The sequence below is a fragment of the Lampris incognitus genome, chromosome 11 (assembly GCF_029633865.1).
Source record: "Lampris incognitus isolate fLamInc1 chromosome 11, fLamInc1.hap2, whole genome shotgun sequence".
NCBI classification, from domain to species: Eukaryota; Metazoa; Chordata; class Actinopteri; order Lampriformes; family Lampridae; genus Lampris; species Lampris incognitus.
Window position 1 is genome coordinate 8,667,208 of NC_079221.1, and position 25,709 is coordinate 8,692,916.

General features: G+C 49.9%; 1 protein-coding gene across 3 annotated transcripts in view; it reads left to right on the top strand.

Moving 5' to 3' along the window:
* Positions 1–337: 337 nt before the first annotated feature.
* Positions 338–25,709, top strand: part of bcl9 (BCL9 transcription coactivator) — a 28,886-nt gene continuing 3,514 nt past the window's right edge. For 2 of the 3 annotated variants that reach the window (XR_008811004.1, XM_056289511.1), the window contains exons 1-7: positions 338–491; positions 16,393–16,844; positions 19,160–19,473; positions 21,325–21,432; positions 22,018–22,204; positions 23,158–23,254; positions 23,360–25,541. Coding sequence is in view for 2 of the 3 variants with exons in the window: in XM_056289511.1 (XP_056145486.1) it covers positions 16,552–16,844; positions 19,160–19,473; positions 21,325–21,432; positions 22,018–22,204; positions 23,158–23,254; positions 23,360–25,541 (3,181 nt within the window). In the remaining variant the exon portion in view is untranslated. Of the gene's footprint in view, positions 492–2,670; positions 2,718–16,392; positions 16,845–19,159; positions 19,474–21,324; positions 21,433–22,017; positions 22,205–23,157; positions 23,255–23,359; positions 25,542–25,709 lie in introns of those variants that run through there. The other variant, XM_056289512.1, reaches the window with a different exon arrangement.

Here is a 25,709-nt window from a genome sequence, read left to right on the forward strand (position 1 = left end):
GGGCGGCCTACAGGTGAGCTGTGCGCGTGCGCCCGTAGTCGCTCGCCGTTGCGGTTTAAACCGATCGCGTTCGTCTTTTGGGGCTTTTGTACACATGGGTATTGTTTTTCTCTTGTTTAGCATCTTGTTTTTTTTTTTTTTTGGAGGGGTACATTTCTTGTTCTCTCTCTCTCTCTCTCTCTCTATACACCTCTCTCTCTCCTGTCCGACAGCAACATTCTCACTGGCACACAGACCTGACCTAGAATTGCTACTTAGAATTCGGGCTAAACCAACCCGCTGGAACGGGTGGGGGAGACGACAGGAAATCTTGACTGGATGTAATGGAGTAGGACCACTGGAAGCTCGGGCGAAGGGGGGGAAGACACATTTCTATTTTACAATGTCGGTGCGGAAATGTTTTGGTTTGCCGAGCGCATAGTACGGATCCTCGTCCGTTGAGGAAAAAAGGGAGACGCGGACGCCGCGGGGGGGGGGAGAAAACATTCCAGGTAAGTTTTTTAGCGGAGAAAGTGTCGCCTTCGCCACCGCTTTCCCAACCTCCTGGCCGCGGCACACGCGGGTTCCTCCTCCGGGGAGGGGGGGGGGGGACATCTCGCTCCGGTATCCGTTCTTCTCTGCCTCCGTCCCCGAAGGCTGGCTTAGCTAGAAGCCCGTCGCGTCTGGCCTCGCAGACAGCGAGCCCGCCCGCGGTCGTCGTGATAATGCTGGTTTTCCCCGAGCCCCGGCGGCGGATTGTTGGTCCTCGGGCTGGCGGAGCGGCGTAGGACGCGCGGAGAATTGTCGCCTTTTTCATCCCCCCCATTATACCGGAGGAAGGAGCGCCCGTTGCTGGGCGAAAGCGGAGCGGGGGTACAATGCAGCGTGCATGTTGTGCCGTCTGCGGGCTCGCCAGGGCCGCGTCGGTATTGTGTTTGTTCCCGGCAGACGCGTGTTTGATTATGATTTGCCGAGCGCACGGCGGATGAAAGGCCGCGGCTTCGCCGATTGTGTCGGGCCAAGCAGCCTCTCGTCCACCGAGCGAAATCGGTGGCCGATTTAATTGTTACATTGTTACCGGAGCGGACACAACTTGAAAATAAATGTTACAGCGTTCAGCCGTGGGAGGGGCCATTTTTTTTCTTTTTTTTCTTTCTTTCTTTTTTTTTCTTTTCTTTTTTTTTTTTATTATTTAGACAAAGCCCCTAAAACGTATCTCATTATGTCCTATTTTCGCGTGCGCTCGCGCTCGGCCCGGCGTCGTTTCGCGAGAAGAGTCTGGAGCCCGAGGTGAGTGCCTCCCTCTCGGGGAAGACTTTGTTTGCGCTGGCCGAGGCTCCATGAATGCGAGTGCTGAAGTCCTCCCTTCCCCCCAGCTCTGCTGAAACAGGAACAACTTCTTTTAGGGAAAAAAAAAAAAGTTCCTGGAGTTTGAAGCGCCATGGAATACTTTGTCCGCCAAGCGTTGTCCAGTGAGGCGCTGAGATTTCAGGGGGAATCTGTTTCCCCGTGTGTGTCTCTTGTGTATATGTGTGTGTGTGTGGGTGTCTGTGTGTGTGTGTGTGTTTATCTGGCTAGTTTAGCTTTGCAGAGATTTTTTTTAAAGTGTTTTACTGCTTTCTTGTGTAGGCCCTTTGTCCCCCCCCCAAACTAGTTTAGTTTGTGTGTGTGTGTGTGTGTGTGTGTGTGTGTGTGTGTGTGTGTGTACACTTTACTGAGGTCAGCTGAAAAAGGGATGAATATATTGAGGCTTGAAGCTTCTGCCACTTAAGTTGAACAAAAGTTATGAGTGGGGAAAACTTGTCTGCAGCTCCTGATGTGGAGGGTAAATCTGGCTTTGGCGAAACTAAAGACCCCTAATGGTTCTCGCTTTTTTCCTTTTCTTTCTTTCTTTTTTTTTTTTTGAGGGAGCGTAACACAGGCCAAACTCGTTTTGTTTTCTCGAGCCTTTTAACGGGACACTGATCAAAATTCCAATAAAATGCACAGCCATTGTCCCCGCTGGTGTGTGCGACGCCGCGCTATTGGGGGTTAGTTTGCCAGTTTCTTGATTTCAAATGAAAAACCAAGCCGCACATCTTCGCTGCTGTACCTTTGCGGGTCCCCGAAGATCTTGCGAACCAACGCGTCCCACTGACATTTGGCTGTCACATGTTGCTTACATCTAACACTACTACACGTCTCCCTCGGCTGATGCGTTGTTGAGATGTGAGACGGGAGACGACTCGGGGTTTTGTGCCAGCGGTTGCTATTTGTATTAGCTTGTACAGGATGCGTGGAGTCTAGCAGTCCCTTGATGCTGTATCCTACCTCGTCTTAAAGTCCCTTACATGCACCCGTTCGCTTACTAAAGTATGAATCGGTGTGTCTGTAGAGAACGAGGCGGCGTAGACTTTTCGCTGTAACCCCTGAGGATCTAGTCCTTGCACCAGGGGAATAGACTGGTCGTGTGTTTACCTCACGTTAGCCGTGTCAACATGAGCTAGTGGGTGCCTTTCCTAGCCTTTTTTTTTTTGTTGTTGTTTTTTTTGGGACGACCGAATGAGCAAACTTGTCTTGCTCTCTTCCAGGTGTGAATGACTTGTGGCTGTAGGGTGTCGTGAGTGGGACAGGTTTTTGTGCGCAGCCTCCGCGGCTGACCGGGAGGAGCTGAGAGGAGAGCAGACATCAGTGCCCAGGGGACCTGAGGCCTGATCCTCCATATGAGGCCCTGCTGAAAGGGCAGGGGGGCTTCTGAGGTAACCCGTCTCTCTGTTTTACACTGCATCACACACCAATCTCTCTCTCGCATTACACACAGACTCACTCACTCGGTTTTTCCTCTTGCAGTTTCATTGCTTCGACTCATCTACAAGTGTCACTGCGGATTTGGCATAAAGTAAAAACTCGAGCAGAATGTAATTAGGACGCATTGGCAACACAATGACTTGTTTTCACCATCATCGCCACTCCCCCCCCCCCCCCCCCTCAAAAAATGAAAGGGAATGACTCGTGTTTGTACGTTTTGTAAGGATTTTTCTGGGCCGTGATGTTGAGTGTTTGTTTCCTCTTGTCTCTGTCCTCACGCTGCATCCAGCGAGCACCTTTTCTTTAAAACGGGCGTTGAGATCGGTTTGCCCTCCTTTAACCTCCGGCCAAGTTCGTTAAGTAATCGAACGTGGTGGCAAGCACGTGTGCCTTTTTCTGGCCATTTTAGGCTAACTGGTGCCCTAACCAGATAATATTGTCTCAGTGCACAGGGAATGGAGGAGACACTGACCTTGCTTAACTTCTGTCTCTATATCATAACAAGGAAACAGTCACGATTTTCAATATCATCTATGATGCTCCATTAGCAGCCATAATGCTGAGCAGATTTCTCCTTTTTTTTTGGGGGGGGGGGTTCCCGTTTTCCTCCCCAATCGTATCCAGCCAATTACCCCACTCTTCCAAGCCGTCCAGTCGCTGCTCCACCCCCTCTGCCGATCCGGAGAGGGCTGCAGACTACCACATGCCTCCTGCGGTACATGTGGAGTTGCCAGCCGCTTCTTTTCGCCTGACAGTGAGGAGTTTCACCAGGGGGACGTAGCACGGAGGATGTAGCACGTGGGAGGATCGCACTATTCCCCCCCAGTTCCCCCTCCCTCCAAATCGACCAGAGGAGGCACTAGTGCAGCGACCAGGACGCATACCCACATCCGGCTTCCCACCCGCAGACACGGCCAATTGTATCTGTAGGGACGCCCGACCAAGCCGGAGGTAACACGGGTTCGAACCGGTGATCCCCATCTTGGTAGGCAACAGAATAGACTGTCAACGCCACCCAGACGCCCTGTTTTCTCAGTGTTCTTGGTGAATATGAAAACTTGCTTCCTGGTTTGCCGATGGGCTGCATTATATAAGAAAATGCAAATAACACTACATTATATAGCGTTGATATTCGCATTGTCTTATACAGTACAGACTTATCGGCAAACCAGGGAGTCATCTTTCACACTCACAGGTTGCCTCCCGCTGACGTCACCGGCAGACTCGGTTTCAGTGACGTTTCATAGAGACACAGTAGACTGCTCAGTATTACGGCTGTTAATGGAGTGATAGCTCTAAAATATATGTTTATTAAGAATTGCAGTTATTTCTCTTTAACATTTATCTTATGGGGTTCCCACTGTGATACTTCCTTTCTTGCAAGGGAGTCCATCGATTTGTTGAGGGGCTGTTTGATGGCGGGCCGTGTTGCCTCAGAGTCTTCGTCCCGTGTTTTTCGGGTTGGGTCCTCCAGGTATCCGCTGAGGACACGACGTGGTCAGGGCGTTTTACTTGAGAGCTCCATCCCTGCTGTTTATTTATCTGCTGTCTAGTCAGTCCAAAGAGTGTTCACCAAAAACCACAGCGAGGTGAAGGGCAGGGGGAAGTGGATATTGACGCAAAGCGGTGCAGGGTTTATTTTCCCCTTTCTGAATCGACCTCGTGTTTCTTAGCGTTCGTCTGCTTCAGGGGTTTTCTAATTAAAAAGTTGCAGGGTTTACGTTGCATATGACATGGTGGGATGAGTTGGCGGGGAGGGGGGGGGTCTCTGTGATTCTATAGAGGAAGGGGGCTCCTCTTCACCAGATGCTGATTAGACCAAGGTGTGCCTTTCCATTTATTATTTCATTTTTTTGAGGTATTTATGATATTAGCTTTAACGTGCCAATATGTTGGCAGCATCGAGTCTTGAAGTTGACATTTCCTTTGGAAGTTCACAGCTGTTGTGGTTCAGGACGGGGTGTCTCTTGGTCTACTTTGATTTAATTGTGACACTGGGAATGGTTCAAACTGCAAACACGCGCCTCTCCTCAGGTGGACGGCTTGCTAAAAATTTGTAGAAGCCGGGGAAATTCCAGCCCACATGAAAATTTACATGTGGGACTTGCCACGGCCGTTCAGTCTTTTGTAATGAGGGAACGGCACTAATGAGAATACAAGCTCTGCACACAGCTTAGATTCACCATGCAGAAACCGTTCCTCTCCACATTGTAAGCCCACTGCTAATTTTTGTCACACAATGGTAAGCAGAAAAGACATAAATGAGCAAACGTGCCTCAAAGCCGTATTAATTGTGGCTTGCAAAGTGACAGTGAAATAAAGGTCGACGAGGGCACGAGGAGTATTTCGAGTGCAGTACGCTCAAACTCCCCTTCACAAACGGGTCTGGTTCAGACATGGAGCACAAAACGGTTTCACAAAATCCGTAGTATTCCAAGCCGGGCACAATAGGATTTTATTTGTAGTTTAAACCGTGTAATAACTTAATCGGGGAATAGAGCTCGAAACTGTTCTGAGGGTGAAGATTAACAATGTATTACTGTGGCCATTGATTTATCGAACAGCAGTATTGGCACGTTTTCACTTCTAGTGGTAGTGAGCTGACAGTAATTGTTGTCATTCTCTTGAGTCATACAAAATGTCTGTGCCCTCCCCCAAAAACCCCTAGTATCACAGTGGCACATCCTATCTGTAGACCGTACCACTTGTTTGCAGAGGTAGAGCCCGGTAATCCAACAGTTTGATTCAGCATCCCTTTGTTCCCGGATTGATGGCTGTCATGTTGTGCGAGGTTTTGCATGTGCGCATGGGTGGTTTTGTGCACATGCTGGATCCTGAGGGAAGTGTCTGGCTGAGTTAGAGTGTACCTGTCACTCCACTTTCGTGTTTTCTCTGCTATGATTGACAAACCTGGCAGAGGCGGGCTGCTCTGGCTGGCCCGAGGTGGGTCCCCTCAAACGGAGCTGCACCCCCCCCCCACCAAGGAGACCGGGGCCCCTCGTGACCCACGGTCACCTCCACAAGCCATGTTAAAAGCCAGCAGACGTGCTCAGATCCTTCCCAGCTAGCGCATCAACTGTCATCACTAGTTAGCCTAATGCAGTATTGTAGTCTATAGCTGCGGTGCTTGCACAGGCTTAGAAAGCATTCAAATATTAAAATGTAGATTTAAGGCACCCGGTGGACTCTCATCCATGGTAGTGCTTGACATGAGTGCTTGTGGCTGGTTGTCTATAGCTACACTCAGGCAGACATCACATCGGATTGTCTGAGGCTGTAGTTAGCCTTAGCATTTAACGGTAAATTTGTTTTTATTTTAGAAGATTGAATTTGGGGAAATTGCTGTGACTTGGCCTAAAATGGGTGTTGTTTGCTGACTGTGATTGTGTTGAGTTTAAATCCGTCGGTATGATTTCCCAACACATCTTTTTACAGTGCTTGGGTGTGCGTAGGGCTTGGACTGCATCCAGGCCATGGAGAATTCCTGTCACAAAGCAGGTTTAACCTTTCCATATCTGGTTTAGAAGAGCTGGGGCAGAGGGAGCAAATTTGACTTAAGAAACCAGCTCTGTCTCTTTACATTTCCTTGTGTGATCCATAAGTCACTTTTTAATGACAAGTTTTTCTCTAGACTCTGTGCTAGTTGTTGCTTTTTGCAGCTTGCTTATTTTTCTGTTTTTCTGCTGACAAAGGAGGTGGGAGTAACTGACGGGGGACACATGATAGCCACTTGATTTTGAAAATAGCACCACATTTCTTGTGACTCAAGTCACAGAACTCGATTTGCATGCAAAAGAGTTTTGCTAATTTGATTATGATAATATCTTTCTAGCAGCAATAACAAATATTATTTCTGATTACCTTTCAGTAGGTGGATAATGGGCGGGTTATGAGACATGGAGTGTTTTTTTTCCTTTTTGGTTGCATAATCTTACAGCTAAAAAAAAAACAGGTGTGTTCATGAAGCCTCGGGCATCTTCAGGCCTGTTACTGGGGATGCTGATAGGGGCATTTATGAAGGTTTCAGGACCTCATAGTAAGTCTTTTGTTGCCCTTTGAATTAAGTTTGTCACAGAAAGATTATGGGGCAGTGGGTGTAGAGGTGGATTATGTTGTAAGCCACTGTGAAATATAGGTCTTTGCAGGGTAGCTATCGACAATGACGGAAATTTGAAATGCAGAAAGTGACGAGGGTTCATTCAAGACTACCCCCTCGGACACTTCCAGTGAAATTTACTTCAGTGCTTTAGAGTGAGACCGGGGAGGAATTTGGGACCTGAGTGCCGGAGGAGTACCACCATGCTGAAGGAGTGACAACAAAAAGGGAAGCTGGGGGCGTCTGGGAGGCGTGGCGGTCTATTCCGTTGCTTACCAACACGGGGATCGCCGGTTCGAATCCCCGTGTTACCTCCGGCTTGGTCAGGCGTCCCTACAGACACAGTTGGCCGTGTCTGTGGGTGGGAAGCTGGACGTGAGTGTGTGTGTCCTGGTTGCTGCACTAGCACCTCCTGATCGGTCGGGGTGCCTGTTCGGGGGGGAGGGGGAATTGGGAGGGAATAGCGTGATCCTCCCACGTGCTACGTCCCCCTGGCGAAACTCCTCACTGTCAGGTGAGAAGAAGCGGCTGGCGACTCCACATGTACTGGAGGAGGCATGTGGTAGTCTGCAGCCCTCCCTGGATCGGCAGAGGGGGTGGAGCAGCGACCAGGGATGGCTCGAAAGAGTGGGGTAATTGGCCAAGTACAATTGGGGAGAAAAAAAGGGGGGGGATACTACTACACCGTGAGGAAGTAAAGGCGCCAGGGTGAAACAGATGATGTTATAATCTCCTTTTTAATGTTGCTCCTCCTGTCGTGGCGTGGCGTCAACGGTAGCCGCTGGTGGCCACTCTCCAACCATTCCCCGACAGGCCTCGCTGATATTCTACTGAGATGAAACACACACACACACACCCTGACTACTAATCAGTCGCCTATGCAGGTTCTTATCAGAAGCGCTTTGTGTCACAGGTAGTCCCCTAAGCAGTGAGTGTTGTCCAGGTACCCGGTTCAGCATCAGTTTAGGTGCGTTTAAGATGGCATTTGTCTCCGTGCTTAATCGTTGTGATGACATACGATCAGTTGTTTATTTCAGACGTCTTACGTGACGCTACGTGGGGAACGAGTAATGGGCTTCCCTCCATTACTGTGTGGCTAATAACAGGGCTGAGATGTTTTGTTCCAGACTGTTTCAGCAGGACGTAACGCTGGCTGGTGGGGAGAGATGCATACAAACACACAATCCCTCCCTCACACAAAAGCTCGTAGTCCACAGACTTGGATAAAACACACCCGTACGTTCTGCTGCTGTGCTATGCCATCAAGTAAGCATCACCGTGTGGCTCTGTGTTTTGTATGTATGTTTGTATGAGTGTGTGTCTGTGCGCGGGCATGTGTGTCTCATTGTGCCTGTATATTTAATTGGGCAGGTCTTTGCCAGTGTGTTTAAAATTCCTCGGGAATGACACACCAGTGTAAACCGGGGTAATTCAGGGACAGATTCTGGCTGATGTTCTTTTCCAGAGTGCTAATTTTGGTCCAGGATGAAGGCGAGGAAGAGGGCCGCGTATGCGGGTTGAGCGTGCCGGTGTGCGAGTGCGCCGTCGTTATAAGACTCGTCTGTCGGCGGAGCAGGTAATTAGACATGCGTGAGTTGTGTTGGATGGCCTTCGCCGTGATCCTCTCTGCGGTAGTCTCTCGGCTGAGGTTGCCCACTGCCTTTATCCCGAACTCGTAGTCGAGAAATCCTGCGGAAATGGAAAATAATAATCTCCTTTGTCGGTGTGCACGCTGCAACTCTAAACTCATCGAAAATTCCATCCCCTCCTCAAAAATTTTCACTACTTGGGATTGAAAGGCAAAGGACATCGTTTTTGCCCAGGGGCGCTGCACAGCGTGGCTTTTATTGACTACGGCTTGAGATGCTGACGTCTGCCGTTTCGCTGAACGAGAACGGTTCAAGGTTTTTTTCAGGGGTTTTGAACCGCCGGTGTCGCCACGACGGTTGTTTCCTCATGGCAAATGGGTAGTGTTTTGGCTAGGTTCAGAAGAAAAGCTGTTTGACCTGGGGGCGGGGGTGTGTGTGTGTGTGTGTGTGTGTGTGTGTGTGTGTGTGTGTGTGTGTGTGTGTGTGTGTGCTTTCCCTTTACCTCAACGGTCCACAGAGCCTCTGAAGGCCCCGACCCTTAGGATTTCCCACAATGCTTTTAGCCACAGGGAGACGTCCTCACAGCATGAGCGAGGGAGGAATGTGGCTGGAGTGTGGGAGCGACCATAAGGATTGAGGGAGGGAGTCACGGACGAGAGAGCACGGTCAAGGGAAGGGAGGAGAGTGGGGGGGGGGGTCCGCACGGAGAGGAGCAGAGTCTCTGTTAAGGAGTCACTTGTGCTGTGATCCCAAAGATTTACATACAAATAAGTGTCTACTTACACTTTCTATCACCGGCATACTTGAAGCACAAGCTGACATGTCGGTGTCCACATCAGCAACACTGTTGTTGCTGTTGGTTTTTACCTCCAGGTAGCGCTCAACCCGGGAAGATGACATGGTGCCCAGCATTTTACATCTGCACCATGGCAGCTGGGTGTGGAAGAATAAGGCAGGAAACGTCGAGTTCGAAGAGGTGAAGTCGTTGTGGCCAACAAGCAGATGTGACGGGGCAAAAAGGTGATGGACGACCCTTACCAGCACCGATAACGTAAACTGGGGTTCGGCCATGTTTTTCTGTGCAGCTGTCAGGAAGGTGCTGACGGCGCTAGCGGCCGTCTGGTTTTTTATGGGTCTCCGTGGCCAAGCACCAATACAGTTTATAAGTATTACCATAGATATCGGGAAACCAAACAAAAACAAGGATTGGGGCCGCGCAGGTGGCGTAGCGGTCTATTCCGTTGCCTACCAACACGGGGATCGCCAGTTCGAATCCCCCCCGTTACCCTCCGGCTTGGTTGGGCGTCCCTACGGACACAGTTGCCCGTGTCTGCGGGTGGGTCTCCAGATGTGTCCTGGTTGCTGCACTAGCGCCTCCTCTGGTTGGTCGGGGGCACATGTGCTACGTCCCCCTGGCGAAACTCCTCACTGTCGGGTGAAAAGAAGTGGCCGGCGACGCCGTGTATCGGAGGAGGCATGTGGTAGTCCGCGGCCCTCCCTGGATCGGCAGAGGGGGCGGAGCAGCGACCGGGACGGCTTGGAAGATTGGGGCAATTGGCCGGATATAATTGGGGAGAAAATGGATTTCCTCTGAAGTGAAACAGCAAACATGGAAACATTTTAGGGTTTTGTATGGGCATACCTGCTATTCACGTGTGTGTGTGTGTGTGTGTGGGGGGGGGGGGGGGGGGTGGCATACATGCATCATGCATACAAGCCTATTGCAGGGAGATAATGGCAACGTGCCTCCTTTTTAATGGTTGTCTTTGCAGCATATAGACAAGACGAGTAAATGCGTGTTAGCGAGACACATCCACCCAGACAGAGCTGCACAGACAAGAGGGTAGACAGAGGGAGACGGAAGTGTAGGGTGAAGTGTGTGTGTGTGTGTGTGTGTGTGTGTGTGTGTGTGTGTGTGTGTGTGTGTGTGTGTGTGAGACAGAGATCAGACCAGGCCAAAGCGCTGAGTGCCAGCCTTGCTGCCAGGGCTGGCCGCCACACATGGCACCGTGCCCAGGCTACGCCAGCAGATGTGTCACTAGTGAGTCAGCTGTGCGTACGTGTTTGGCTGTGTGTGTGTGTGTGTGTATGTGCGTGCACGTGCGCGTCGGGGACAGCGAGACCCACCCACCCACACACACTCTGAAGAGAGTGACTTGTGTAATAGGGTTTTTTCTCTCTCGCTCTCTCTTTGTCTCGTTGACTCTCGCCCTCCCGTGGGTATGTCGGTATCGCGCTCCTTTTGCGATGCCCGGCGCTCATCACTTCCGTCATCCTGATGGACACGGAGAGAGGGCTCTGTCACCATGACACGATTTGACAAAACGTGACATTACACACATGTCGCCTCCCCGGGGATGGATGGGCATCGTCTGTTGAACAGCAGAGACGGTGAACGTCGGGAAGGCTCGGTTTGGAAATGCATATCAGAGACAAGCGGGGAGAGAGGGAGCAAGAGAGAGAGAGAGAGGTGAGAAAGGAGGGAGACCTTACCATAAAAGAAAAATAAAGAAGTTGAGACGGCGAGAGAGGGAGAGCGAGAGAGGTAGCTGTTCAACAGTTGAGAATGCGGAACAGTTTGAGAGTTCACTGTAAATATTTGACCTGGCTTGCTTTCAGGAGCTACAAGAGCCTAGTCATATTAGGGGTCAGCACGGTTCATGTATGAGCGCACTTGTTCTCGCCACAGTAGACGTATGTGTCAAACCTCTCGTCTGCGGCGTCACAGGTCTATCTTTAGTGACACGCAGCATTCTGTGCCTGTGAATCAGGAAAACTCTGTAGGGTGTGTGTGTGTGTGTGTGTGCGTGCGTGTGTGCGCACACTCTCAGGAAGTCACCTTGACAGGTGAGCGTGCAGGTGTGCCCTCAGCTAATCCTGGCGGCGTCGGGGAAGTGCGTGCGTGGCATCTCGTGTGTCGTGTATCCTCGCCAGGTCGGACAGCCAGCGTCTCCTGTCTGCTGATCTGGTCAGGTGTGGCGGAGCCGACAGTGAAGTTGGCACCGTTGTCGCGAGTTTCATCAGCCCACGCAAGCGGCGGCAGGTATGTAGTAGGAACTGGTTGTGGCAAGCTGACTTGTTGCACTCCCTGCCTCAAAAGACGCCGAGCTCGTCGGTTCCCGTAAGACTGCGGTGACTCGAGTCTACTTGTCCTCGTGGCCTTCCGCAGATTTACTCGGACTCTGCCATGGTGAAGTCCGAAGTTTAGGGTTGACGGTGACGGTAGATTTAAGACGAGTGTTTGCATTGCTGCTTTGAGAGAAAATAAAGTAGTAAACTGACCAAAGTACTCTTCTCTGGTTGAACTAATGGCAAGAAGGTAAGGGAACCTCCAATGCCTCCGCCAGAAATGGTTAATTTTACCCCATCACATAACATTCAGTGCGGCCTGTTTAGAAACACATCTTAGGAATACTTTGAAAAGGGGATGTCCAGCTTTAGCAACCTGACAGAAAATCCTTATCAGACCCTAAAATCCCATTTTATTGGGTTTTTGAGCCGTGGCGCTGACTGGAGACTCTGCGGTAATTTGATTTGAATTGGTACATGCAACATGTGCGCTTGTGTAAGGAGATAGAAAGGCCTTTCTGTTTCACAGAGCTAGCATGATCTGTAGACTGTGCGGTGCCTCACGACTCGTCTGTCTGAGTATTGTCCTGCAGAAAACACACGAGAGGCGGAAAACAGCGTTTTCTCATGTTGCCCTAAATAAATAGCAGAGAGAGAGAGAGAGAGAGTGTGTGTGTGTGTGTGTGTGTGTGTGTGTGTGTGTGTGTGTGTGTGTGTGTGTGTGTGTTGTGGCTGAACTGCAAAATGGGATTTGCATAAATAAGGCTGAAACATCAGCAGGCCCTTTGCAGCTAACAGCAGGGCTGAGAGAAGGGAAGAGAGAGAGAGAGTGTGTGTGTGTGTGTGTGTGTGTGTGTGTGTGTGCAGCCGTGCATTTGCACAAATACATGTATGTGTGCCTGCATGATGTCTTTTTTTCTTGAAAGAGAGGCCTGTCTAGCTGTGTTGTGTAGCCTTGGGAGATGGAGATTTTAAATCAGTGGAGTTATGTTGGCAGCAAGGTTGGGGTTCCTCTCCTCCCGATTCCAAACCTCCTTTTAAAAAAACAAAAACAAAAAAAACCCTAAGACGCTCCACTGGCTTAGAGCCTCCATCTCCTCACAGGAGGGTATTTGGCCGGCGTCTGGGTGACGTAGCTGGGACGGGTCTATTCTCCACGTTGGGCTCAGCCAGGGTACCGTCGCTGTTACATAAGCATGAGATGAAATGCTCCTCTCCGGTGCCACCCGCGTTGGAAAACCCAAATCTAATTGAATTGAAGTATTTCCTGCCCTCTTTTCATGCGTAGACCCATATTTATATCACAGGAAAAATTCAAATCTTTTCGTTTTTTTTCTTCCTTTCTTTCTTTGCTGCCTCATTATATTGCTTTCCCATTAACTTGTGCACACTGCGGCTCGTAGCGGGTGCCGTGACAGACAGCGCCGCTTCTTTAATGGAGCGAGCAAGAGGAAGAGAACCTCTGTGATTGCCCTTGTGTTACTTTGGTTTATGAGAGTGTGTGTGTGTGTGTGAGCGTGTGTGTGTGTGTGTATTTGCACATCTGCTCTCGTGTGTTCTACTGTGTGTGTTCCTTGTGACAGCCATGTCAGCAAGCTCCCTAATTAGCGTCTCGTTAGCTTGTGATTGGAGGGAACGAGTGATTGACAGGCCCTGCTGTGTGGGTGGGTGGGTGAGCACGTGCTCACATTCCATGTGTTTGTGTATGATCGGGGTACAGGTTTGGGCGACACCCCTCGAGGGCATGCAGGCTAGCTAGGGCTAAATGAGGTGGGATGCTAGTGCTGTGATGCTAGCATGCTGGGAAATGAGAGCTCCTTGAGCTGGCAGGAAGGATTTAGCAGGGGGCGGTGCGGGCATCGCCATCACGTTTGTTCGTACGTCATCAGATGTTCACCCACGCCGCCGTGTCTCGCAAAGAGCGTTTGTCCACACTCCTCCATTTTTACCCGTATTGCTTTTGGTAGGTGAGACTAAAAGCTTGCCATACTGGGATCTCCATCCGCCCACCTTGTTATCGACAGCGTTTTGATTCAGTGTGTCTGCCGTGACTTTCTCAGACCCGCAACCCACCTCGTTCTTTCTTTTTTGTACAGTCCGACAGCATCTCCGCGAATTTTATTTTCCCCTTTCAGGTCTCCCCTGCTTCTTCACACACGTTACCCTCCATCACTTCCGCCGCTGTTGGGCCGGGGCTTTGCCTGGCCACAGGCCTCCACGTCAGCCAGTCGTGTGAGAGTGTCTTATGAGCAGGAGAGGTGGCCGGCTTGAAATCTATTCTATCGATTGTTTGTAGCCGTCTGAATGTCCTTGGCGACGCGTGCAAATAAAAATGGATTTTCAACAGCACTTGAAGACGGCAGGCTGCGTTTCATAGAGTTGGTGTTCATGCAGACTGAGTGTGAAGTTTTGGTGTAATTAACCATATCATTTATCAAAGCGGTATATTGCATTCAGTTTTTCTTTGGCCTAAAACGTTCACTGCTGTTCAGAAATATTTCCATATGAAATCCCGAAAGCACCGTGGAAATGTGCTGCTCACATCATCCAGTGCTAACAGTCATGATCAAGTAAACAGGAACATCTTTTTGGCTCGTGCCCCCCTCCCCCCCAACCCCTTTTCTTCTTCTTATACACAGAGATCCTATTTTAAATCAAACGAACTGACCCCAGAGAGTAATTCAGAGACAAAAAGGCTCCGCCGTAAAGATGAAGCATCAGATTTTGGAAGTAAAAGTGCCGTTCACGGTCACCATCAGGGATTCGGTTGTCAGCCGTAATGTGTTAACTGCACAAGGCAGACTCGCCATGAGCGGCGAAGGTTGTGAGACGGTCTGTATGTGTTCCTGTAGAAGCAGTAAGTCGGTCTGATTTCGACTCGCTTTTAAGAAGTTGGTGTTTTATTCCCGGTGAAGAACTACACTACCCACGATCCTAACAGCCGCCAATCAGGGACGTTACCATGGAGCTGTAAACCGCTCCAAAGTCGTGCGGTTGGAGGTTAGAAAGTAGTGAAGTTGTCGTCTCCATCAGCTAGAAATCTGCTCCACCGTCTTTTCTGTCAGACACGGATTGTGTATTAAAGTAAATCACACAACACCACAGTATGTACCCAAAACACCATAGTATGTACTAAAAACACCCAGCATGTACCAAAAAACACCACATATGTACCAAAAAACACCACAATATGTACCAAAAACACCATAGTATGTACTAAAAACACCCAGCATATACCAAAAAACACCACAATATGTACCAAAAAACACCACAATATGTACCAAAAACACCCAGCATGTACCAAAAACACCCAGTATGTACCAAAAACACCACAGCATGTACCAAAAACACCACAGCATGTATCAAAAACACCACAGTATGTACCGAAAACACCACAGTATGTACCAAAAACACCACAGTATGTACACGAAAACACCACAGTATGTACACAAAAACACCCAGCATGTACCGAAAACACCACAGTATGTACCGAAAACACCACAGTATGTACACAAAACACCACAGTATGTACACAAAAAGTGTGCGTGAACAAAGAAGTTGGTTGAAAGTGGTCGTAGATGAGGGGGAGGGATTGGATCGTGTCATTCGCAGTGGTTTATGGGACGAATAGTTCATTCCCTCTAACAACGCATTAAGACACGGTCTCGTACCTTTTGTCTTTTTTCTGTTTTCCAGATTATTCTCTGAATCGGCTGTTATAAAGCTGTTCATCTTATCGCCCGCTGGGTGGATTCAAGGCTCAAAACTCTTTTTAAAGGATTTAAAAAAAAAAAAGATTTGTATGTAGTGAAATCGGCGGGGGGGTGGGTGAAGAAAATGGGGGACATTTATTTTCAGGGGCCCGGGCTGCTGAAACAGAGGGCGTTGACGTTTCAGCTCTTCGCCCGCCTCTGTGTCCCCGTGGAGGGTTTAACCTCAGCGTGTGCGCCGGGCGGTGTGGTAGTGGACTCTTAACGGCCCCGGTAGATGTGGCTGACTTGTCTTGTAGGACGCTGGGAGAGGAGCTACTTCTTCTTCCTCTCTCCTGCTGCTGCTGCTGCTGGAGGAATTGGTGTATGTCTGGTTCCCAGCAGCCCATAACCCCCACCCCCCCAACCACCACCACCCCCATCCTCCACTCCCGCCCCCTCAAGGGGGATCTCTGGAGCCAGTTACAATATTGGAGTGTTTTGGAGGCGCTCCCAAATATTTTCAGGATGACAATATAATCTGACTGACTGTGCTGCTCGCTCTCTCTCTCTCTCTCTCTCTCTCTCTCTCTCTCTCTCTCTCTCTCTCTCTCTCTCTCTCTTTCTTATGGGATTCTCATGCAATTACCAGAACGGCGCACACACTCTTAGCATAATCAGAGACATTGTAATGCCTTAAATTCAGCCCTTAACTCAACATTTGCCCTAACCCACGCCTCAGCCTCGTTATATTTCTAACCCCGGAGTTCAGCCGCCACCCCGAAAGGCTGCCTGTTGCCTGATGGAGGTTGTGTTTTTGACCCCTGTTGGAAAAGCTATCGCCGTCCAACTGTAGCTTATTGCAAAATTCGTCTCCGTTCTTGGTGAAAGTATAACACGCACACACACACACACACGCACAAAAAGGAACATGCAAAGGTCAGTTTGGAATGGGTTTGTCATGCTACCACACACATTTACACCTCACTGCCCATAAGTTGTGATCTGGTGCCTTTTTTTTTTTTTGCCTACTTTGGACACCCAGTCAGAATTTGTAATGTTTGGACAGAGTTTCCATGTGCCTTGATGGCACTTTTTCCATTTTTATTTTCTAACTGATTTTCTCTCTCTCTCTCTCTCTCTCTCTCTCTCTCTCTCTCTCTCTCTCTCTCTCTCTCAACAGTGTGCCCAAGGGCTGTGAAAGCCCCTTGGGGAAGCTTCACAGATTCACACCAACCGAATAAAAAGACTTTGTCTATTGCTCTTATTTTTTTACACGCACAAGCACACACGCACGCACGCACGCAGGCGCACGCCCACACAAGCAAGGACTTTTGAGAGAATGTTGGAGGTCCAAGAGGAGAGGCCAGCCGCGGCGGGAACAGCAGCGACACACTTCAACAAGAAGGAGCGGGGGAAGAAAGAGAGGGAGGAGGCCAAGGACGGCCGGGGGAACCTCGGGAACATCGGCAATCCGGTACCAGGTGCGGGCTCCAGGAACGTGCGGGCCAAGGCGCCGCTCACGCACACGGGCAGTCCTCACCAGCTCATCACTCCACCCTGCTCTGTGGTCCTGGGAGCCCCATCAATGCACTCCAATAGGCTGAAGAACTCCCCGTCCGCCAACACACAGAGGTGAGAGGCGCGGGGGTCATATGAATTTTGGGATGTGAGCCGTTGGAAGGTTTGTGGGAGTTGACAAGTTGAGTGTGTGTGTGTGTGCGTGCGCAGCATTTTCCCTAGAAATTTTCTGTTAATGGGCGTTTTGTCATCATACCGTGGCTGCTGTTTAAACTAATGGCTGTGCTAGGGGAAACTGTGTGTGTGTTCTTTTTGGCTGGTCCTCACTACTTCAAGGTCCTGTTTTAGTGTTCGGGCTTGTGTTTAGTGTTAAGGTTAGAATTCGGGTTAAGTAAGGTTTAAGGTTAGGCATGTCGTTCTGATGGCTAAGGGCCTGGGAGTGAATGTAATCAATGAGGGGTCCTCACCAAGATAGAAATATAAGTGTGTGTGTGGGGTGAATTGTAGGTATGTTGTCGACTTTGGGGGGGATATCATTGAAGCTTTTGCCTGGCTCGCTTCCGTCAGTCCATTTTGTCGTCATACCTAGTTTAGCATTAAAACCTTCCACGGCCTCCTGCTGCCCCACACTTGCAGGTAGTCCGTTTCACTGTGGTCATTCTGTTAAACACGGTATGAAAATACGAGTGGTCACGGTATGAAAAGACCCAAGTCACCTTTCAGCTCCTTCAAAGTTCTCAGCTGTGTGGAATGTAAATCAGTCTTCAAGGAAAACGAAGTGGATTTGAAACATGACACTATTTTATAATTATATGCTTATAAACACAGTCGCCTTATTAGAAGACTCCCTCCATGGTCTGGTCAATGCTAAAATACCAGACTGTGCGACACCTACGCTGACCACAGTGCTGCGAGTCCCCTGCATGGATGTATTACCAGACAAAGTTGCATGTTGTGGACAAAACAATAAATGACGAGAGAGCTGCAGATTATTCTTTTGAAAAGCTGCAGTTCTACAGCACAATTAAATGAACTTTTGTTGCAAAACGATAACGTTCATTTTCACGTTTTGCCGTTGACGGGGGGGATTAGTGGATGGGTATTCATGAGTGGTGGGCGGGGATTCACCCATTCATGGCTATGGTAGGGGGCAAGCCCAGTGTGTGTTGGTGTGTGTGTTGAGGAGTGAAATGTAGTGATTCTTACTGTGTGGTGTAGTGGGCACAGAGCCACGTCTGTCACTTTGCCCTCGGCTGCACCGTTTCAGCGGGTAAGTGCAGGTCGGACGGGTCGCGGATCTCAGATCAGTCACTCCTGCTCCACGGAGTGAGCTCGAAAATGTCTGACGGCCATTCCAGAACTGTCCTGGGGTCAGCGGGTGCACTGCGTTTGGATATTCTCCCTGCTGACTCATGGTTCTGGAGGCTCTGGAAAACGGCTGTCCGGACTGCCAAAATCCTGCCCTCACCTTCTTTCTCAGCTCGCCGTGCGTGCGTACTCGCACATACATTTGTAATGCTGTGTCTGTGGTCTCTGGACATGTTGGCATTTGTCTCACACTACTTGTACGTATGTCAGAAAGTGTGTTGGAGAGAGAGAGATGGAGAGAGAGAGAAACGGAGAGAGAGGATAGGGTGTGGTATTGGGAAGTTCTCTTGCCAGCTGGATGGGTTTCCTACGTGTGAACTGAAATGCTCTCATAGCTAGTAAGCATTAATCCTCCTTTCATTGCATCTTCGCCGTGCAATGCTCTAGGTTAATCTGTGCACAGGGAATTCCCCAGAAACCGACTCAGACCCGGTGTCCTTGGGTTCGAAGATGTTTTGCACAAACTGCCAGTGAACAAGTTGGCAGGGGAGGCCCGGTATCCAGGGGATGTAAAGAAAGCAGGGCATGAGTCACCGCTTTCCATCTTTCTTTTTCTCTCTTTTAACCTCTAACCTCTTTCCTTTTGGGTACTTTGGTTGAAAGTGATGCTACGTGATGCAGAGAGGGGTTGGTGTCACTGGGAGGCAAGCATCAGGCCTTAGGCTTGCCCATAGTCAACAAGCTGTCTGTCTGCATGCCCCTTCCCCCTCCTCCGTGGCGCATCTCCCTCTGACCAGAGCATGATTACTGGGTATACACTAACTCTTAGCCCCAGGCTTAATACTGCTTTGCCTGATATGCCCCATTGCCCCCTGCGGTGTGTAAGAAGTGGAAATAAGGACTCTTATAGATGCAGTGAGTAAATACAAGCAGAAAATAGTGATGCTATGTGTGTTAATTTATTGTTGGCTGTGGGTTTTTTTTTTTTTTTTTTAATGAGCAATTGCAATAGAATTTACAATAGGTTAAAGTTGTTTTTAGTCTGCTCAGGGATCAAGACAAACCTTTCTTCTAAATGTAACCTCATTTGTGTTCTTTTGGTCTTGTCATTTGTGGATCAGCCCTAAACCCAAGACGGAGGTCATGGTACGCTCGCCTCCCGTCATGTCCCCCTCCGCTGCTGCCCAGATGGACTCTAAACTGCCCAATCAGGCGAAGCCAGGAAATGCAGGCAGCCAATCACAGCCCTCACCGTGCGACCCAAAGACCCTCGGCGCCAAAGGAGCTCAGGGCGTGGCGGGGGGCATGGGGCTGAAGAACGGCCAGGGCCTGACCTCTGGCCCCAGCTCCAAGGTCAAAGTCAAGAGAGAGAGGAGCACGTCGGTGGAATCGTACGAACAGCCGGAGACGGGAACGCCCACCAGTGAGGAGAAAGGTGAGATGGGGGGGGGGGTGGCCTTATTATTACATCTAGTGTGTCCTATTGACTAAGGAGGCATGACAACTGTCACACCAGGGCTCCCACTGCATCCTGGATAATCTGGAAATAAATTCATATGACAGTTTTCCAGTCATGGAAAACACCTGGGAAATGATGAAATTGATCAAACGTCCTGGGAATATTATTGAAATAATTAAAATTATCACATTATATAAGAAAAAAGTATTTATACCTGCGGAAATTGCAACATTTTAACATTAGTTTTGAGCTGAGATTGCATATTTCAGGCTATATTGTTAGCTACTGAGGTTGCAGGACGTCCAGGTGGCGTGGCGGTCTGTTACCAACACGGGGATCATCGGTTCGTATCCCCGTGTTACCTCCGGCTTGGTCGGGTGTCCCTACAGACACAATTGGCCGTGTCTGAGTGGGAAGCTGGATGTGGGTATGTGTCCTGGTCGCTGCACTAGCACCTCCTCTGGTCGGTCAAGGCGCCTGTTCAAGGGGGAGGGGGAGAATAGCGTGACCCTCCCACGTGCTACGTCCCCCTGGCGAAACTCCCCATTGTCAGCGGCTGGCGACTGACTCCATGTGTATCGGAGGAGGCATGTGGCAGTCTGCAGCCCTCCCCAGATCGGCAGAGAGGGTGGAGCAGCGAAGAGTGGGGTAATTGGCCAAATTCAATTGGGGAGAAAAAACGGGTGGGGGAGCTACCGAGATTCCACATCAGTGCTTGAAGTTTGGGCGGTTTGTTCAGCGGGCAGCTAAAAGTCACGCAGTCCAGAGACCGTCGAGGCTTCCACTGATAGTTAATGCTGAATAATATGACCTCCTGTGAGCAAAGTCATGGAAGATGATTTCCTGAAAGAAGGGAGAACCCTGCACATAATCTTTGTATTGTACCACAGTGACTTTAAAATTTGGCAGGTGAGATTGAACAGTTGCATCATCCTAAAATAGCTGGTGAAGGAGCGATAAATTGAGCTAACTAATGTTGCTGTACCAATGAGCCTGTTTACACTTGGTTTTGGGCGATCGGATCCCGAGTGGACAGCGAGACACATAGCCGTTTACACCCGTGTCTGTCATGTGTCTCCAAATGCATCCTGCTGACCACTTGTGATCCGATTCTGTTACTCTGAAGAAGAAGAAGATTTCCTGTTACGTCCTTGTCGGGGACGCATTAGCGTTTACACTACAAAAGATATGTGGTCAAATGTGTCCCAGACCACCTCGGCAAGTGGTTTGAGTAACCGGTTCACAGAACGTTTTGGTGGTCGTTTACACGTACATTTAGCGCCGTCCACTTGTGATCCGATCGCAAAAAACACATTTTAAAACCAAGTGTAAACGGGGTCATTGAGTGTTGTTGATCTCTGTTCTCAAACTCACAAGTTTTATCAATCAGTATGATGGAAGTAATGGTTGATAAAACAAAAAACATCCACTTGTAAGAACACTGTGTGTTTTATATATGCGGTGGACTATAGTTGCTGACGGAATACATTAAATATATGTTGAAGTGCTTCCGAGAAGACGGTGCAACGTTTAGCCAGGAGGAGGTTAATCACATCAATTTAGCATTAGTTAATGGAGTCTACATTTTCCCTTTTATTAAAGCTAATTAATTTTCACATGCTTTTTATGTATATTTTTTACGTGCAAGTAATAGCGATGGAAACAGTTCTGATCTTGGGTATTTTTTCTGGTGAACAGTAAACTACTAAGATTAGACTGCAGGTTTCCTCTTGAAAAAATTCTTTGAATGTCTGTTACAGTCGCTGGCACACAAACGCTGATTTAGTGTGTATGTGTGCGCGTGCATGCGTGCGTGTGTGTAAACAGACGGTAGCAGGGTGAAGAGGATGTGTGTGGCAGAGAGGAGGCAGCCCTACAGTGGAGCCGACTGGTGCTCTGGAGGAGAGAGTGATGAGGATGACAAAGGATTCTTCAGTAAGTGTGTTGGTGTGTCCATGTTTGCGGCCCTCTGCGAGGGCTGGGCAATAAAAAAAAGTATTGTCGTCTATCGTCTTTCAAATGTGTTGTTTTGGGGTGAAATTGTGATTTCATATTGTGACACAATGTTGATTTTTGAACTAATGATAAAAATCTATTGGCTAATTTTTTTGCAGAATGAGATCTGACATATTGGAGAGAGTGTTATTTGGAAAAAAAAACCTTAATTATTCTCACTTATTATTTTATATTATTATATTGTATTATTATTTATAATCCATCCATCCTCTGAACTGCTTATCCTGCTCTCAGGGATGCAGGGATACTGGAGCCTATCCCAGCAGTCATTGGGCGGCAGGCAGGGATACACCCTGGACAGGCCACCAATAATAATTATAGTTGCATTGTGATGTATATTCATCATGTAAAATTGACTGATTGTTGTGATGATAATTTGTTCGCTATCCCTTATCATTGTCCTCTGCTGATTGGCCACAGCCAAGATGGCTCCTCAGTAGAACTACGCTACCCATAGGTCTCTGCTCATTTCCAAACCGTTGCTTCCCTTCTGTCTCCCTGTAGACTGTAACTCCAGCGATGTGAAGCCCCAGGACTCAATTTCCCATCCTACCTCCAACACCGGGCTTAGCCGCTCCTCCACACCCTCCCATAATGCCCTGGGGGGCCAGGTCTCTGCAGTCGAACCCACCAGCGGCCAGAAACCGGGCTCCAAAGTTGTTTATGTCTTCACCACAGAGATGGCCAACAAGTAAGGAGCTCAACAGCTGCTGTTCGTATGTGGATGTCTACGGGTGTGTTAAAATTTGCATAGAAGGATGCAGTCTTCATTCGTCCACGTGCGTGCCTGCTAGTACCTTGTGCACGGTGACCTCAGTCACCGTAGTTTGAGGGTTGAAGTCCAAAATCTTTAATTTACAACAAGGAAATACAGTAATACCGGGATGTGGATGTGGGGTGTTTCGGTTTTATGCACATGGAATACTTAGAGCTGTGTTTAGGAAGGCTAATTAAACCATCATCCCAAAACCTACAAAGCTTTTTCTTACATGCACACACACACACACACACACACACACACTCGCGCGCATACACACGCAGCGACACCCTTGAGTGGAATTGCTGACGATGACGTCACTTTGCTTGCCTTGAAGTTCTTTGTGCTCCTGTTGTCAGCGGTTGTTGTTGTCTTTGATGTTGTTTTGCTGTGTGTGTGTGTGTGTGAGAGTGTATGTGTTTGTGCACTGGATCCCCCCCCCCCCCCCCGTCTCCCAACACACATACCCAAAACCGTCCCCAGTTTTATAGCCTGAATCCATTTCATGTTTGTGTACATAAGCATGTGTGTGTCTCTGGGTGTGAGTGTGTAGTTGGCTCAGATTAACACTCTTTTGGGAATTGGAGATCAGAGTTGAGGATGTTAAGTGGAAGGTGTGTGTGTGTGTGTGTGTGTGTGTGTGTGTGTGTGTGTGTGTGTGTGTGTGTGTGTGTGCACGTGTGCACGTGTGCACGCGTATACTAGATAGTTTGTTTAGTATGTTGACCTTGGAATTTCCTTCATGGTCTCATCTAACACTCATTCATCAATCTCGCTATCTGTCTCTCTCACACACGCACACGCACACACACACACACACACACACACACACACACTCACTCAGCATCTGATGGCTGATATCTGACTGTCTGCCCTCTCGTCCTCAGGGCAGCTGATGCAGTTCTAACTGGCCACACAGAAAACATCATTGCCTTCCACATGAAAAACATCTCTAACAGCAAGGACAAGGCTCACCTTCTCCTGGTAAACACACACACACACACACACACACACACACACACACACCAGATACGTAACAATTTTCCCTTTCTGCAACTTATTTCTCGTTTCTCTCCCTCTTTGCTAAAGAACAATCCAGCAGCAGCCCTCCGAAATGACACCAAGCCCCCCCAGCAGCCGCCGTCCCACCCACAAGATCAGAACCACCAATCTGGATCCAAGCCGTCCTTACCTGGCATGACTGAGCCGGCTCCACCGCAGCCCTCCAACCAGGGGTCCCAATCCACCGGGCTCCCTTCGGAGGGGTCGTCTTCAGCTGGCATGGAGCAGAAAAATCTTCCCAGCAGTAGTCCGAATAATGCTACCGCCCCGGTTGAACAACCTCCCGTCACCCAGCCGGAGGCAGGCCTTAACCCTCCGCAAGCAGGTGAAGGGGGACAGGGCGGGGGCCCCGGGACCACGGGGCTGACACCCCAGCAGCAGCAGCAACAGCAGCAGCTGGCACAGGAATTGTTGAACATGGAGGCAAACACTGAGGGCCTGTCGCAGGAGCAGCTGGAGCATCGGCAGCGCTCTCTGCAGACCCTACGAGACATCCAGCGCATGCTCTTCCCAGATGACCGCGAAGCCCCACCTCCAGGACCCCCGCAATCTCATGGTGGACCTCACGATGGAGGCCCCGACGGTGGACCACGGAGGCCTGAGCAGGGCCCCCTCCAGGCCATGATGGCTCAGTCCCAAAGCCTTGGTCCACCAGGGGGACCTGGAGGCCCCCGACCCCAAGGACCCCCCTTTGGTCCACCACATGGCCCCAGAGACATGCCCCCCTTCCCACAGGATGAAATGGGCCCACACATGGGAGGTCCTGGGGGCTGTGGAGAAGGTGAACAGATGACCCCAGAGCAGGTAGCGTGGTTAAAGCTGCAGCAGGAATTTTATGAGGAAAAGAAGCGGAAACAGGAAATGCAACACCGTCCCCTGCCTCCTGATATGATGATGCACCCCCATGGTCCACGTGGCATGATGCGAGGGCCCCCTCCTCCTTACCAGATGGGCCCGGGAGAGATGTGGGGTGGACCAGGAGGGCCACCAGAGCACTACCAGGAGCGCATGGGCATGGGCCCTGGCCCCAGGGGCATGCCACCCCATATGCAGAGGATGCCTGGCTTCTCTGGTATGATCAACCCTGAGATGGAGGGACCCCCAAGGCCTGGCATGGGCTGGCCTGATGACATGCCCCCCCGGATGGGAGATGCACGGAGCTTCCCTGGGGGACCTGGGGGAATGTTTACTGGGCCTGGCGGTCGGGGTGAGCGCTTCCCAAACCCACAGTCTGTCCAGGAGGCAATGTTTCATCAGGGGATGGGTGGGGAGAAGGGCCTCCCTCCTGGTATGATGATGGACATGCAAAGGATGATGGGCCACCAAAGAGGCGGTATGGAACCTGGTAATAGCATGGGTATGTTTCCCAGGATGCCAGGTGACGGCCCCATGAGTCCGTCCTCCCGGCTGCAGGGAATGGGGGGCAGAGAAATGGGGCCTGAGTTTGGCATGGGCCCTGGCCCTGGGCCAGGCCCTCACATGCACCCTTCCAAACTTCGAGATCCCCCAATGAATATGAGCCCAGATGAGATGATAAGAATGAGACCAGGTGGAGGACCACCAATGGAGAGCATGGGCCCCCAGAGCAGGCCTATGCAGGGGCCTCCCTTCCCTGAGCAGGCCCAGCCAGGAGATTTTCCCATGGGGCCCGGTCGGCCCTTCCCTGGAGGACCCGGTGGAATGAGGGGTCCTCATGCAGAGCAAACATTCGGCCCAGAACACCGATCCACTCCTACAGGGGGTAATGGCCGCCTCAACCACCTCCCCCAAGCTGGTGGCCCTTCACAAGGCCAGAGGGGTCGAAAACCAGCTGATCTGAATGTCCAGGCAGGTGGTGGTAACTCTCCCAGTGTCAACCCACTCAAGTCACCTCCTCTGAGGCAGGTGCAATCTCCCATGATGGGCTCCCCCTCTGGAAACCTCAAGTCTCCTCAGACACCGTCTCAGCTGGCTGGAATGCTCACCGGTCCTACAGGTCCCAACGCCCCTCCTGCTCCGCCAACGTCTGCACCCATGAAGTCCCCCCACTCCATGATGGGCTCTGCAGGAGCCTCGCCAGTGCATATGAGGTCTCCTTCTCTTCCTAATCCCTCACCTGGATGGGCTTCGTCACCAAAACCACCCATGCAGAGTCCTGGAGTGCCTCCTCAAAGTGGCAAGCCCCCCCTCAGTATCACCTCACCAAACATGATGGGCAACATGGAACAAGGTATGAAGCCCCCCTCCCTGCCTTCTCTTCCTCTATTTTCCTCTTTACTTTCTTTTTTAGTGTTAATTTGCTCTCACTTATTGTCAGTATATCTTGTGTGTAAAAATTTAATCCATGCATGTGCACTATACTACATGATATTGGTGTCCTCATTATGCTAGCGTCTTT